This window comes from Electrona antarctica (genome assembly GCF_951216825.1).
Source record: "Electrona antarctica genome assembly, contig: scaffold_85, whole genome shotgun sequence".
Classification (NCBI taxonomy): domain Eukaryota; kingdom Metazoa; phylum Chordata; class Actinopteri; order Myctophiformes; family Myctophidae; genus Electrona; species Electrona antarctica.
In genome coordinates, this window is record NW_027637432.1 from 162,080 (window position 1) to 178,722 (window position 16,643).

The 16,643-nt window shown below is 43.5% G+C and overlaps 1 protein-coding gene across 1 annotated transcript in view; it reads left to right on the forward strand.

Moving 5' to 3' along the window:
- Positions 1–16,643, forward strand: part of LOC306918935 (uncharacterized protein) — a gene marked incomplete at both ends in the record, with an annotated part of 45,451 nt that overhangs the window by 8,424 nt on the left and 20,384 nt on the right. The window contains 3 exons of the mRNA XM_079531771.1: positions 1,878–1,970; positions 6,633–6,725; positions 7,424–7,567. Of these exons, the coding sequence (XP_079387897.1) occupies positions 1,878–1,970; positions 6,633–6,725; positions 7,424–7,567 (330 nt within the window). The remainder of the gene's footprint in view (positions 1–1,877; positions 1,971–6,632; positions 6,726–7,423; positions 7,568–16,643) is intronic.

The window sequence follows — 16,643 nt, forward strand, 5'->3', positions numbered from 1 at the left end:
GTTAAATAAGGAGTTTAATTTCTGTTTTAAATATGGTTCAGTTTCAGGTCTGTATAAGAGATACAACAGAACAAGCCCCATGCTTGTTCGGTTCTAATTTGATACAATTTAGGTAGTTAACAAGATGCTTCTGTGTCCAGGGAGGTCTATCACGTTGTACTATGGTTAAAATGATTAATTTGGCAATTTATTTTTGGAAAAATTAATTTGGCAGGTTATGACTTATGATGCTGTTATGGTATTGCAACAGGCGTAAGAGCCTGTTGAGGGAGGATGTGATGGATATTTTATAGACATGGACACGTATATATCAATCAGTTGATATTTTATTAGACAGTTGACACACAGTGTCAGTTTGCACAGGACACAAGAGGAGCTCTGTAAGTTGAAACTTGGTGACTAGCACAGAGTAAAAACGGCTTTAGAGCTATTTACAGCCAGCCCGTAAAAACAAAGCCTTTTGTTAAGAATGCGGCCAGGCACCCCAGGGGGTCTGGGTGCTGTCTCTAATCTTGCTTAGTTATTTACAATCAGCTAAAACACCCCAGGAGGGACGGGGGTTCTGTTTCTGACTATAGGAACCGCTCCTATCTCAAACTGCTAATCCAACAGCTGTGCATGTGTGTGTGGCAGAGAGCTTCTGCTCTCTGCTCCAGAATTGATGAATCTACACTGTGTATTTGTGCTTAATCATTTAGACTGGTTAACAATATAGTTTGAACAATTTCATTACATGTGTTCGGCATACTTCATATATAGTATAGATATTGAATTAGTCTTATTTGGTATAAAACATAGAGTGACACATGAGCTGCATGCCATGTGTATGTCCCGCCTCCTCCTTGACCGGAAGAGCCTGTGAGTTTCCAGGGAGGGGGGCGGGACCTAGAAGTTAGTAAATACTTGGACGCAGTGAAACTTCTAGAGAGTCCACACTGATTAGCTATGCTGTGACTTCATGTATTCCACGGGGCCTTCCGCCCGTGGAAAGCCTTGTAACTGAGTTATTCTGTTCAATAAAACTGATCAGAATGTGACGACAACCTGCTGGTCTTCTCCTTTCTTCCTTCGACGACCATCACTGCTAACGACACAATTTGGGTAACTTGGTGCTAAATATACATCACCTGTAAACACAGCCATAGATCGGATGCCTCCGCTCCCAGTGAGCAAGGAGACATCGGCGGCATAAATGTGCTCCACGCTCTGTTTGTACTCACCCAATACATAATTCCAAAGACGTGGAGTGAGATATTGTCCTCTAGTTTCACATCCATGTAAAAGTTCAGGCAGAAAACGGTTGTTTATTCAAATATGTGATCTTTTCAAACATCTCTCATATATTTTCCCGGGCTGCAAACGGACGACATTTTCTCAGGGCGAGGGGTCCGGAATGACAGCTGGACTTTTTGGACCATTTATGAAGTCCAGCTGTCTCGCAGGGCAGGGTTTTCTGCTGCACCCTAGGCTCCAGAGTCACAGGCACAGCGCGCACAGTGCCTTTTAAATCCATTCTCTGCAGCTGCAAGACATTTATATCAAACCAAAATAGCGTGTTTCATAAGGGCGTATTACATTCTAAAAGACAAGTGTAGGTTACATTAATGAAAAACTTCGGCCACATCAGTGAAATAATGTCCGATGTCGGGCATCGGTGCCAAAAATTACGGATACATCGGTGAGACCGATGTCAGGCTCTACTCACAACGCCTTGCTCTGCCAGGCGTTGTGAAGAGACTCAAGACACTTCTTTTTTAAACGATGGTTATCCTGACAAAACAAATAGGTGAATAAATGTCATCTTTGAGTTGACAAACGCACTTTGAGTTCCTCTGCTGATGCTACCTTCTCTCTCCTCCTTCTGTCTGTGTGTAAAGAGGTTTCATCTGAATATGAGGAGAGGAGATCCAGTCTGGTCCAGGAGGAACAACAACATCCACAGATTAAAGATGAACAGGAAGAGGAGACTGGTGAGTCAACTTTGACATTACTACGTAGGAAGATGTGGTGCAATACTCTCTCAGGTAAAACACAATGATGTTTTATTAGTATTATTCTAACAAGACTAAAGGGTTATCCAGCAACTGTAACGATAAAAACGCAAGTTACGAATGTAACTATGGTTATGTGAATTCCTGGATGACTGCCAGTAGGCAGTAAACAATAGTGAATATACCTCTCGCGCTCCGCATAGGTCGAGTCTTAATATAAACAAAGTCATGTGACGTGTAGGCTGACCGTGCCTCCCGGTAGGCTATATAAGCACGTGACAGCCCACACCCGGCCTCTTAAGAATCTTCTCGCCCTGAAAGATTCCGAATGACCGTTATTACTGGCAGTCATCCAGGAATTCACATAACCATAGTTACATTCATAACTTGCGTTATGTTTCATTCCTTACTGACTGCCAGTAGGCAGTAAACAATAGTGGATGACTCATACCAGAAGTGTCACGAGGAATCGAACCAACCTACTAAACTGCCGTAGCAGCCAGTGGCAGGATCGCTGACGTCAGTGAGGATCCAGAGGCCACATCAAGGTGATAGAACCTCGAGAACGTGCAAGGGGCTGTCCAAGACGCCGCCGCACAGACGTCCGCCAGTGACACCCCTCTCATCGCCGCCCAGGACGTGGCAACGCCCCTGGTAGAATGGCAGATGACCTCGGAGGGGGCAGGTTTACCAGATTCTTCATAAGCCTTCTTAATCGCATCCACTGCCCAGTGGGATAGCCGCTGTTTCAGCTCACTCACACGCTTAGCTGTCGTAACTGCTAACAGAAAGGCAGTCTTGATCGATAAAGAGCTCAAGGACGACCCATCCATAGGCTCAAAGGGCGCCCTGTTCAATGCCTGCATGACCAGAGGCAGGTCCCAAGCTGCAGTACACCTCACTTCTTATGTCAGCGCTCCAGGCGTTGCCCGTTGACCCCAGTCCTCTGAGGCCTGCCTTGACTGCTGCCTACGCTGCAGTGCCTCGTTTGCCTCCGGGCCAAACAACTGGCCCGGCACCACCGGAAGCTTCCGTAGCGTCTGTCTGCAACTGTCAGACATAGGCGCCTGAGCAAGCCACACCTGACGTCGTGTCACAACCAAGGTGGACATCACATGGCCAAGTTCGCTTGACATTAAGGCGAAGGACTCAAGAGCCACATCACTGGGCGAGGAGGAGCACAGAGAGAGAGTTTCCCCAAACGGGCCATTGTGGCAGCAGAAGCATATGCCTTTGTCAGCAGGTCGCCAGTGACTGCACACTGCGCACTGGGACAGCGGGTTCTTGCCTTCAGTGCCTCATCTGGAGAGAGAACCAGCGCCGCAATGCACTGGTCTACAGGAGGCATGCTAACCAGTCCATGCACTTCTGCCATATCCATGGAGGCCAGGGTCCTTGCATCCTTGCCTCGGTGGGCAGATGCACCCGGCTCAGCCCAGCACTCCTTCAGCTGACTTAGGTAGTGAGGCGAGGGTGGGACAGCAAAGGGTGGTATTTTAGCGGCGGCAGCCCGTTTGAAGAACGGGTTACTCGCCCCACGAGCAGCTGACAGGTCGTCCAGCTCAATCTTAGCCAGGGCAGCACGCAGCGTTGAACGCAATGTGCAGGGCCCGATCCCCAGCTCAGTGCTTCCCCAGCTTCTGCGTGAAGTCTCTGAGCCATCCTCAGCCTGCACACTATCCACCTGGGGATCACCCTGAAACCCCCGTTCGGGGGAGGGGCCCCCCTGGGGATATCATCCTCGTCATGGAACATAGAGTCTGAAGCTCTAGTTGACATGGCGTCATCATCATCATAACCGTAATCTAATTCTAGATCATCATCGCCCTCCGGCTCCTGGACCGCCTGTGGCGGAGGAGGCGGTGGCTGCTGGACCGCCTGTGGCGGGGGAGGAGGTGGCCGTACTATTGCCTTAAGGCGCTCTATTTCAGCCCTCAAATCGTCCATTTCATGGCGATATGGAGCAGTCGTGACAGCCGCCGTTGAACTCTTCCGGGCCAGGTGACCGCGCTCGGCGCGAGACCCGCGTTTTGAGCTTCACCCTCCCACCAGAAGGGACCCCAGAAGGTGGGAGGTTTCCTTTGAACAGGAGGTTCTCCACCTCACGCAGCCTAGCCTCTCTCACAGAGAGTGGTAGAGTGCCACAGTTCATACATGGGTCAATCAGGGCTTCCCTGAGATGACCGACACCCAAGCATGTCGGACACAAGTCATGTCCATCGTCGACTTGGAGCTGAGCGCTACAGGACGTACGCGCCATAGCTCAGTAGTCTCAAGCCAGTTGTATAGCCAGGCAATACCAGCGAGAACTGTACGATCACAGAACGCGTCAGTAACCTCCAGCAAACAGAGTAGCTAACCGGTCAGGTTAAGATGGCCTGCTGTTAGCTTAATGTCAATTTGACACTTAACTGGGCAATCCCCGCGAGAGCTGTGCAGCCACAGAATGCGTGGGAACCTCCAGTTTTTTTTCTTTATTTTTTTAAGTTATTTTGATTGATTAATTAGATTAATCATCAAACAAAAATGTCAATCAGATATTTAACTAGGCAATCCCAGCGAGGACTGTGCAGGCACAGACCATGTGGGAACCTGCAGTCATCTGAATTTGTTTTAAACAAATTAAGTTATTTAGATTAACTAATTAATTACATTAATCATCAAACAAAAATGTCAATCAGATATTTAACTAGGCAATCCCAGCGAGGACTGTGCAGGCACAGACCATGTGGGAACCTCCAGTAATCTGAATTTGTTTTAAACAAATTAAGTTATTTAGATTAACTAATTAATTAGATTAATCATCAAACAAAAATGTCAATCAGATATTTAACTGGGCAATCCCAGCGAGGACTGTGCAGGCACAGACCATGTGGGAACCTCCAGTAATCTGAAATGTTTAAACAAATTAAGTTATTTAGATGAATTAATTGATTAGATTAATCATCAAACAAAAATGTCAATCAGATATTTAACTAGGCAATCCCAGCGAGGACTGTGCAGGCACAGACCATGTGGGAACCTCCAGTAATCTTAGGCGAGTGCTGTGGGAAACCGGCAGCACGCGGCCAACACCCAGTGTGTGGAGGAAGCCCTTTAACAACAATACATGAGAGTGTTTGTAGCTAGGGATCCTCAAGACAAACAAAGAGAAATGGTGATAATTTGACAACCACAGCCTTGAGAGGACAACAATTTGCGCTCTCTGCAATAGCCACAGGCAGGATGTCAACACCACGACACATATAGTGTCTTAACAACTCTTTGGACCTGCAATACAGAACTGATGTACAGATTCTAGGAGCTACACTTACCTACGATACTCACGTCAGGTAGCGAGAAGAAAAAAGAGGCCGGGTGTGGGCTGTCACGTGCTTATATAGCCTACCGGGACGCACGGTCAGCCTACACGTCACATGACTTTGTTTATATTAAGACTCGACCTACGCGGAGCGCGAGAGGTATATTCACTATTGTTTACTGCCTACTGGCAGTCAGTAAGGAATGAAACATAAATATAGTTTGGTAACTCATGGTCCCCTAAAAGACAGACAGACACACATCATGTTGTTTCCGCTTGTGCTGCTACATAAGTATAGCACGACAAGTTTAAACCCATAATCATGTTTAGCTATTAAGATATTTGGCATAAATGGTGAGAGTCACATAAATGGTCAGAGTCACAGGCACGGCACACGCAGTGGCTTTTAAAAAATCACACCCGTGTGAACTGAGTGGTGCAAGGTCTTATATAGACTGATCAGCTGTGGTCTGAGGTAATGCCTGACGTAATGAAATAACACCCGTGTGAACTTAGTGACCATAACAACCATGCTCATTTTTGAGTGGTGTAAACCACTCCTACAACTGGCTTTGTTAGTTTACGTGTCTGTTCGTACCAAAACATGAGCATGGTTGCTATGGTCACCCATTTCACCCGGGTGTGATTTCAGGTTTGTTAGTTTACGTGTCTGTTCGTACCAAAAGATGAGCATGGTGCATTGTGATTGGCCGGAATGAGACATTACGTCAGTGACCACAGCTGATCAGGTACGAACAAACACGTGGACACGTAAACTAACAAAGCCAGTTGTTGGAGTGGTTTGCACCACTCAAAAACAGTTTGCAGAATTACAGTACATTTCAAGCACAACTCAATACAAAAACTGTTAACTGTGAGTGGACGACCCAATAAAAGCATTACACTTGTTTACCAGAGGGTCCATCTTGTTCAATTCATCAAAACATTTAGAGATGTACAAATATACACTTCTATTTTTCCAAAGAACACAACAGGAATTCATCATAAAGGAGGTAAAAAGGGAAATATACATTGAGGGGGAAAAGGGGTGGTTGGGGGTAGATTACATTAATGATGATTAAAAAAATGTTTTGGCCACATCGGTGAAATAATGTCCGATGTCGGGCATCGGCGCCAACAATGACGGATACATCGCTGAGACCGATGTCGGGCTCTACTCAACACCTTGCTCTGCGAGGCATTGTGAAGAGACTCGAGACACTAATTTTTTAAACGATCCTGACAAAACGAATAGGAGAATAATCTTTGAGTTGACAAAAGCACTTTGAGTTGCTCTGCTGATGCTACCGTCTCTCCCCTCCTCCTGTCTGTGTGTAAAGAGGTTTCATCTGAATATGAGGAGAGGAGAGGAGGTCTGGTCCTGGAGGAACCACAACCTCCACAGATTAAAGAGGAACAGGAAGAGGAGACTGGTGAGTCAACTTTGACATTACTACGTAGGAAGATGTGGTGCAATATACTCTATCAGGTAAAACACAATGATGTTTTTATTAGTATTATTCTAACAAGACTAAAGGGTTATTCAGAAACTGTAAGGATAAAAATATAGTTTGGTAACTCATGGTCCCCTAAAAGACACAGACACACAGCATGTTTCCGCTTGTGCCACTACATAAGTATAGAACAACAAGTTTGTACCCATAATCATGTTTAGCTATTAAGATATTTGTGCGTGAGACTTTTAAGATTTTAAGCACGAGACATGGTACTGGTCCACTCAAAGGGTTAAGTGATCTGTCCAGGAAGGTTCTAATCATCAATCAGCACCAGACACTTCATTCAGGAGTGGTGGATTCTTGAGCCACAATGGTTCTGCAGGCTCCACCTGGGCAACGGTGGTGCTGCAGGCTCCACCTGGGCAACGGTGGTGCTGCAGACTCCGCTTGCAGCTTGAATGGCCCTCCTAAAGGCCTCACCATGGGTGTGTTGGGCTTCCTCCTCACGGAAGACACAGGCTGGGGCGCCAACCCATACTGCTCCCGGGTGCCGTCTACATTCCGGCTTTCACCCGTCTATCCGGTGGTCACCAGACTACTCCTGGTTGTTCAGTTGTTCAGTAAACCCTTATTGAATGATAAGTACAAGTTGTTTTTACTGGTGATTTCCACAGAGCACCACAGGGAGAGGTCTACAGTATCTAGAGAGATGGCCTCCAAAAGACATTCAACGTTGTCAGAGGAACAGCCAGAGGTGGACCAGAGACGTGGACTGTTTGATGCAAAGATGCAACCTGTAGTAAAGTTGTACCGTATAGGTATGTGCTGTTTTGTTTACTTACTTACATAAAGGGATATTTCACTTTCAAAATAATTGTGGGTATTGTTATCGTCTACTATATTTATTTTTATCAGACAAGCCCATTGTAACTTCAAACTCCATTTTAACCATCGTAGATACACAGAAAACACCCATCCCTGGTTCTAGTGAATGATATTGTCCTTCCCCTCGGGGGGTCGCCAAATTATTAAAAAAATTATAATAATCTTTTTTTTGCAACTGAATGGCTGGAAAATGGAAATGAAGAGTTGACATGGTACACATGCATACACCTCCCTAATGATTATATCTGGTTTCAGTATTTATTTATGGTGGTATTGTCTCTATTATTAAGGTTATTGTAGCAGTCAATTTATATTGGGGGTCGGGAGGAGGCGGGGCGGGGGTCCCGAGACATTGCCAAAGCATTTCCGGGGGTCCCCGGCCAAAAACGTTGAGTACCCCTGCCTTAGAGGGGGACAGCCATAGCTGAATGGGTAGAGAGCCTGTCTAGGAAACAGAATGTACCACAGTGATGTTGTTAGGTCTGCAGTGGGTCCCAGGACCCACGGGTGGGAGTCCTAGTAAAAATTGTATATATATATATATTTTTATAGAAATTGTAATTTTTTGATATTATTGCATTTATACAAATCATGCATCAATTCAAGATTGAGACCTGGAGTCACCACTACACACTATATGTATGACACACTCAAAAATCATTGTATTATTGGAACATGTTTGTTGAAACTTCCAACAACCAGTTTGAGTTTGTGTCAATTGTTTCAGTTGTCTTTTCTTTTTTTCTTGTAGTGTAATTTTGTATAATGCAACATTATAATCTTGTATTGATTATAATGTTGCATTGAAATAGTTACAAATAAGTAATACGTGTTCAACAGAAGGTTATGACAAAATTACACTACAAGAAAAAAAGAAAAGACAACTGAAACAATTGACACAAACTCAAACTGGTTGTTGGAAGTTTCAACAAACATGTTCCAATAATACAATGATTTTTGAGTGTGTCATACATATAGTGTGTAGTGGTGACTCCAGGTCTCAATCTTGAATTGATGCATGATTTGTATAAATGCAAAATATGTCTTCTAAAATCTTTACATGGACAAGTAAGTAAATGTTCTTGTCCCAATGAGAAGTGGCTCAAACATGTAATGTCAAGCCCTGAAAACTATCTTTGATTAGAAATGGAAAAGATGATGTTCCTCCAAAAATGCAAACATTAAATGTTTTTCTCTCTTTGTGTCTTTTTTCTAGCCGTCCCGCACCTCCCTGTGTGTAAAGAGGAGGTTTTCACTAAACAACCGGAGAGGAGCTCAAGTCTGGTCCAGGAGGAACCACAACCACCACAGATTAAAGAGGAGCTACTTCAAAGACCAATGGAGGCTGATGGGTCAACGTTGACATTACTAGCAGTGAAAAGTGAAGATGATCATGATGATAAAAACAGAGAGACAGAGCCTGTAGCCGGAACCTCAACCGAACACATGAAAACACAAGCTGATGTAGAGGACTGTGGAACATCACAACCAACTAGTGACAACCAGCTCCTCTCTTCACACTGTTCTGTATCTGACACTGAAGACAGTGATGAGTGGCAGGAGCCCAGTGAAGGTCAGTCAACTTTAAACACACTGAAGTCACACAAGACACATGTGGAAGGACAAAGATTGTCTTTGAGCAGCAAGCTGTCCAAGGACTTAAAATCATCAAAACATATTCACTCCATGAGGAGCCACACAGGGAAGAAACGCTTTAGTTGTACAGACTGTGGCAAATGTTTTAATCGTAAGGCAAATCTGATTAAGCACTCAATGATTCATACAGGGGAAAAGCCCTTCACTTGTAGAGTTTGTGGTAAAGGCTTTATTCATAGTGGTGATCTAAAAAACCACATGAGGACTCATACAGGTGAAAAGCCCTTTACTTGTAACGTGTGTGGTAAAGGCTTTGCTCTGGGTATTAATCTAAAAACACACATGAGGACTCATACAGGGGAAAAAACATTTACTTGTAAAGTGTGTGGCAAAGGCTTTGCTATGAGTGGTCATCTAAAAACACACATGATGACTCATACAGGGGAAAAGCCCTTTACTTGTAACGTGTGTGGTAAAGGCTGTCTTCACATCGGTAATCTAAAAACACACATGAGGACTCATACAGGAGAAAAACCCTTTACTTGTAACGTGTGTGGTAAAGTCTTTTCTCAAAGTGTTACTCTAAAATTACACATGAGGACTCATACAGGTGAAAAGCCCTTTACTTGTAACGTGTGTGGTAAAGCCTTTGCTCTGGGTATTAATCTAAAAACACACATGAGGACTCATACAGGGGAAAAGCCCTTTACTTGTAACGTGTGTGGTAAAGGCTTTGCTAGGAGTGGTCATCTAAAAAGACACATGAGGACTCATACAGGTGAAAAGCCCTTTACTTGTAACGTGTGAAGTAAAGCCTTTGCTATGAGTGGTCATCTAAAAACACACATGAGGACTCATACAGGGGAAAAGCCCTTTACTTGTAACGTGTGTGGTAAAGGCTTTGCTACGAGTGGTCATCTAAAAAGACACATGAGGACTCATACAGGGGAAAAGCCCTTTACTTGTAACGTGTGTGGTAAAGCCTTTATTCAGAGTGTTCATCTAAAAAGACACATGAGGACTCATGAAAGGGGAAAGCCCATAGACACATGAGGACTCATACAGGGAGGAAACCCTTTAGTTGCAGTTGGTGCCAAATGCTTGGGTCAAAATGCACATCTGAGGATAATGAGGAGGAATCATACAGGGAAGAAGTGGTTAGTTGTAATAGTAATAAATGCACATTTTCCCCATGAACCCATTTGAGTTGACACATGATATAACATCATTCATTCTATTCCAGGATGACAATGACAGATGATAGATACTAAAGCAGTGGAATCACATAATCTGACAATAGATTGTCAAAGTCCCGCCCCTTTCAGAACGAAGACGGCACCAGAAGAGAAGTTCCGATTCATTTCCCCATAGACATATCAACACATATTTATTTAAAGACCTTTTAAGCCTCGGAAAAAGCCAACTCAGATTGTGACAAATCATGACAATGACAAAAAATGTTGGTCCGGACAAATCATTAGAAATAAGAAAAACTCAAAGTGTTACTCTCCCCTTTTTTTCTTCTAATTTGTTTGGCCCAATTATTTTTAGTTTATTGTTATTGTTATTTGTCACCATCCGAATTTAAAGACCACCACAATTTAGTTTCTTGTTATCTTTTTGTATGTAAAACCTATATAAACATGGCAGATAACGTTTTTGTCTTTGGTAGATTATTTCTCTATGGTAACACTGTTTAATTATACCGTTGGATGTTTCAGTCGTTAATACCTTTATACGTTTGGAAACTCAAAACAATTCAATGGCAACAGAAGGTTTGGCATTGGCAGAGATTTGTCACATTTGTTGTGGGTGTATCCCACACATACTAGCATGTTCATTGTCAGCGTGTAGATTCATAAACCAAGTGTGATGCTATGTTAACACATTTTCCTGCACATTAGATTTGTTTCTTCAGTATTTTGTTTCTTTCTGTTTTCTTTTTTTTCAGGATTTGGAAAGTGAAAGTGGTTAAATGTGTCTGTGTTTTATAAATATTGAACCAATGTTAAAAGTACTAACATTGGTTGACTAAATAAATAACTAGTTTGCGTCTGTTGGAATGAAGGTTCTTTCATATTCTGCAAACTGCCTACAACTGCTAGTTTCTCATTTTTATTTTATTTTTTTCTTTAACCTGTACTACCTATACTCAAGGTATTAATATTATTATTATTATTATTTTAATTACATCCATTATTATTATTTGTTATTATTATTGTTATAATTATTTGGGGTCAAGTCCGATGGGGAAAGATCCCTTATTGTTCGTACAGCAACGCAGATCGGCTGAGGCTGCCAAAACTTGCAGTTCTGGCTTAACTGTGCAGTCGTTTTTTGCAAAACTTGGCAATATGGTAGAGGGCTATGCTACTTTAAACGGTGAGGCCCACAACCATTGGCCAAAGGGTGGCACTTTAGCACTCAAGTGAAAATTCGAATATAAAAAAGGTATAGCTCATGAACCTGACAGTCAGCGGACTCCCTCTTTACCAAGCGTTTCCACCTTGTAGGTTCTGCCTTGCGTAGAACATACACGCCTGTTTAATCTAACGTGATGATGTTTATGGTCGCTATCGGAACACGTTACTAACATGTTTCAAATGGACAGATCTACAAGATAACAGCGTGTCTGTTGTGCACCGCGTTACACTTGTAGATCAGCTTATTTTGGCAAGCAAGCTCCTAAACGATGGATCCACTTGTTAATAAAGTAGCAATCTGTAGGATATCCTTTTCTCACGTATAATGAGAAAGAAGTTAATTGATTTAAGTTTGACCTCAAGACTAAAGGCTAATACAACTTGGCAAGAATATTATAAAAGCCATTTATATTGAACAATTGCTCACTCATTCCCCTTTGCAGATGTAGTGTTTTGCAGGTAGCGGGGATTGAACCCCAGTCTCCCACTCGCCAGACCGACACACAACCTGTTGTGCCAACAGGGCTGAGCCTGATTGCAGGGCTGTTGTGGGCCGGGTCTTGATATCTTTCATCAGAGCTTATGATTATTATTTGATTAATATCATATCACTGTCGTATGTCGGAATGACTGGGGAAATGGATCAAATCTGGACACACAACACAGCTATAATTTCTTTGTCAGATGGTAAGTCCACTGATGAGTTCTTGTGATGATATGATATGTCATCATGAAATATGAAATGATTCACGGGACATTTGGAGTTACCGAGGCATGCATGTCTGGCGTTCATGTTGTGATCAATATACAGTAGCCTACAGTATAGCCCTATTGGCCCCACAGCCGATCAGCCTAAGTTTTAAGCCATGCTCTGCAAGCCAGCTCTCCTCCAAAGGTGAGATATGAGCAGGCTGCCTCATTGGGAACAGATGCACGACCATTTTGTCGTGGTATTTATATAAGTCACATTCAACAAGCTTTACTGAGCAGATTGGGCAGATTGGCCAAAACATCTTTAAAACGGCCACATTTGGCATTTCTTTCACCATAGTAAATGCTACTTTCATGGACTGAAGAGGGCAGTTTTTTACAGATGGGTAAAGGGGCAGGGGCTGAAGCCTATGCACGTGTCTGCCTTTTCTTAACGGTCACCAGTGGACCTAGAATACAGTGTTTTGGGGGTCTTCTCCTGGCTGGCAGGCCGGCCGGCCGGAGGATTGACATTAAAGATGTGGATTGATCCATCATGACATGCTGTGGTCTCACTCTTTCTACAAACACCTCTTAGTGCGGCGACACATTCCCATGATGCAGTCTGTTAAGAGAGCCCACGCAAAACTGCCTAAAAATCACTTTCACCTAGAAAATCCATTCACATTTTTTTTTTCAAAGACGTCCACAGACGTCTTGGGCTATTCACGTGTGGTAATACCCAAACGCAAAATGTGTTAAGATGTGATCTTTATTGTCTGTATATATATAAATGATAAACCCTTTTTCTGAAGTGCCATACCGGAAGTACCGGATATGCCTGTTACCCAATGTGTTTATAATGACGCTGCTAATAAAGATGTTCGAGTTATTATGATCACGAGCTGAATGTAAGTGCTGAATCCTCATTCTTTTCCTCCGTTATGTTTGTTTAGTCCGACTAGCTCCAGGCTATCTAGACTCTTCCTTATCGCTGTAATGGCAGCTCTGCTAACACAGTCTATACAGAGTAGCCTATCTGGTATTTTTGTAACCTCCAAAAGAAAAACTAAAAACAAGAAAAGAAATTATTATGAGACCATCACTGCGTCAAATGTAATTCAAAATTTTTAAAATGTTACAGAAAATATACAATATTCAAAATTGGCCAAATTGTCACCTATCTAAGAAAGGATTAGAAATTAATTTTTCACAATATGGAACAGTGTCAAACAAGATGTAATGACTCAAATCCTACTGCTTGGCAGGGTGGGGGCGGGTGCCCCATTTTAAATATATATATATTCTTTTGGGGGGTGTCCCTAGTTCAAACATGATTTTTTGGGGGTGTCTCCAGTTCAGTTATTAAGGGGCCAAGCTAAATGGCCTATGGTCCCTTATTGTAGTTTTTCTGTTTTTAAGGGGCCGCGCCCGAAGTGCCTGGCCCCTTAAAACAAAATTGCATTTCTGGCTTAACCGTGCAGTCGGTTTTCGTGAAACTTGGCAATATGGTAGAGGGGTATGCTAAACGGTGAGAACGCCAAGCCCACGGCCATTGGCCAAAGGGTGGCGCTATAGCACTCAATCAATAGCACTCAAATGCTAAATTTGAACAGGTATAGCTCCGTTTGACCGTCAACAATAAAACTTGGATAGACATATGCGTCTCCTCATGTCGAACAACCTTCGTGTTCTGACTTTTGACCTCTGACCCTGGCTAATGCTGCATTCACATGGAATCAGGCAAGCAGTAGATCAGGCAAACCGTAAGTCATTTTAGTGGACGGGAGCAGGACGTTAAACGGAACAGGACGGCACGGCAGCCTGGCAGCCAGATCCGGTGACGGTAGTGGCAGGCGGCATCAATGTTAAAATATTTAATCTTTTTACCGTGCCGTCCAGCAGGTTTTGCCGTTTGCCGTCTACCGCTTGCCCGATTCCATGTGAATGCAGCATTAGTTCACCCACTATTTTGAATTATACATATTTTCTTATGTCAGCGCTCCAGGCCAAACCATGCAGTTGTTTTTCACGAAATGTGCAATATGTTAGAGGGCTATGTCACCCTGCTTAGACACAAAGCCCACAACCATTGGACAAAGGGTGGCACTGTAGCACTCGATTGAAAATCAGGCATAGCTCATGAACCACCAGCTGATGAACCACCAGTAATAATTACTAGGTAATTAGTACTAATACATAGATAATAATTTAGACTACCTGATGTTGGTGTCCAGTTATCGGTGGTGGACAAAGTAGCCTACGTATGCTCAAGTATTCCTTTTAATGACAAATTAGTGAAATTACAAAGTACTTTTTCCATTTAACACTTAGACCGCTATCATTTATTGAAAAATTAGGATCTAATTCACGCCAGCATTTTTTTAATTTGAGCTCTTATTTTGAAAATCCGCCATTTCCGGTCCACAACCGGTAGTCCTACGTTAGGAGTTTTCACACAGCTGGATGGGCCTTGTTTACAATGTGAATCCAGGCCGGAGCTCCGGAGAGCTCTAGATTGTCAGCTCTGTGCCGTCAAAGAAACGCTGTTTTGACCAAAAATGCCATCTGGGACAAGGAATAGGAGTTACAGGCGATTGAAAGAAATGGATAGAATGGATGCTTATGGCGACGACGATCTAAGATGGGCGATCCAATGCTGTGCTAACAACACAGCTAGCTAACCGGCTAACGTGAGTAGCATTTTGGCTCGAGCAATCGAACGCGCTATAAAAGCTCAATTGCCGAAGGCCGTCGGCAATGGCGTTAAGCGCCAGTATCAAAATTAAGCTTCAATTGACTTTAATCGTCGGCAATGGCGCGGAAGCTGTTAATATCAATGCATCATGGATTAAAATTGTCAAAAGTGTGCAAATAGCTTATCTATCTGTCTGTCTGTCTGTCTGTCTGTTGTCACAGCCCCTGTAGTTGGCCTACTAGGGCCTGTGTGTATTCCTATAGGCCTAGGTCTTTGCTTCCCACAGGTCCAGAGCAATTGCCAATCAATTCCCTGGCCAGTGGTCCCAGTGTGTTCTATATCTGTTGTATTGTGTTTTTATATGGACATAGTGTTGGGTGTATGGCGTCTATCTTGATAAGACGCCGAGAGGCTAAAGCGGGGAAACGTTTAGCTGTCAGACTCGCTGCTTTAGTTGTCGTCTGCATGAGAATCACTGCTCCAGGCCAGAGTACTGCTTTTGTTATATTTTATTAAAGTTAAACGGTTCATTACCCCAGTGAATCATAGAATAGTAAAGCGATTGCAGTCAACGAAGTTGGACCTTCCCTGTTCACCCCCTCTCTCCTTCCATTCATGCAATGCCGCCTCGCGAACAGCTGACTTTACTACGAGTGACGTAGCCTAGTAGCACGCAACACCACGTGACCCATATAACTGTCCCCAACATTCCGGCCCCTAATTATTACATATCCATAGGCAGTAATAATGAATGCATGGATTCAATTCATATTGAAAAACGGTACATTACATTATTTTTCAAATCTTTTGTGCCTTTTGCGATTTTTTGTGTGCGCAAGAAGTTCGTAGTTCATTGCAGGTCTTGAAACGAACCCCACGCAAAAAACCCGAATTCAAAGTCATGAAAAAGTCAAGTACCCCAATGTCAGGAAAAAGTAAATCCAAATCCATGGAAAAGGAGTGAAGCCTTCACGACTCCATAGACTCCTGAAGAAGGCAGATCTTTGTCACAGGTCTGCATAGAAGGCTGGTCCGGGTCTTGATCCAGACTTGTCGAACAAGTCCATTCCGATCTGGAATTGTCTCTGTAATCCTCCCAATGATCCAGGAATTACGCGGTGCAGAATCATCCATTATGAGCACTATGTCGCCGGAGGTGAAGTTCCGCTTGATTTTTGTCCATTTCTGCCGTTCCTGTAATTGTGGCAGGTATTCCTTAACCCACCTCTTCCAGAAGAGATCCGAAATGTATTGCACCTGCTTCAATCTCCTGCGTGCATAGCTGTCCTCCTTGTGGAACAGGCCAGGTGGTAAACTGGGCTTGACTTTCAGGAGCAGAAGATGATTGGGTGTTAAAGCCTCCAAGTCATTCGGATCTGTGGATTCCTTAGTGAGAGGTCTACTGTTGAGAATTGACTCCACTTCACAGAGTACCGTATGGAGTCCCTCCATACGGTACTCTGTGTCCTCAAGGTGGAATTAAGAATCTTCCTGATGGAGCGAATTAACCTCTCCCATGCTCCGCCGTGATGTGATCCGCTAGGAGGGTTAAACGTCCACTTGATTCCTTTCAAAGAGAGCACATCATTGATCTGCTGCAGG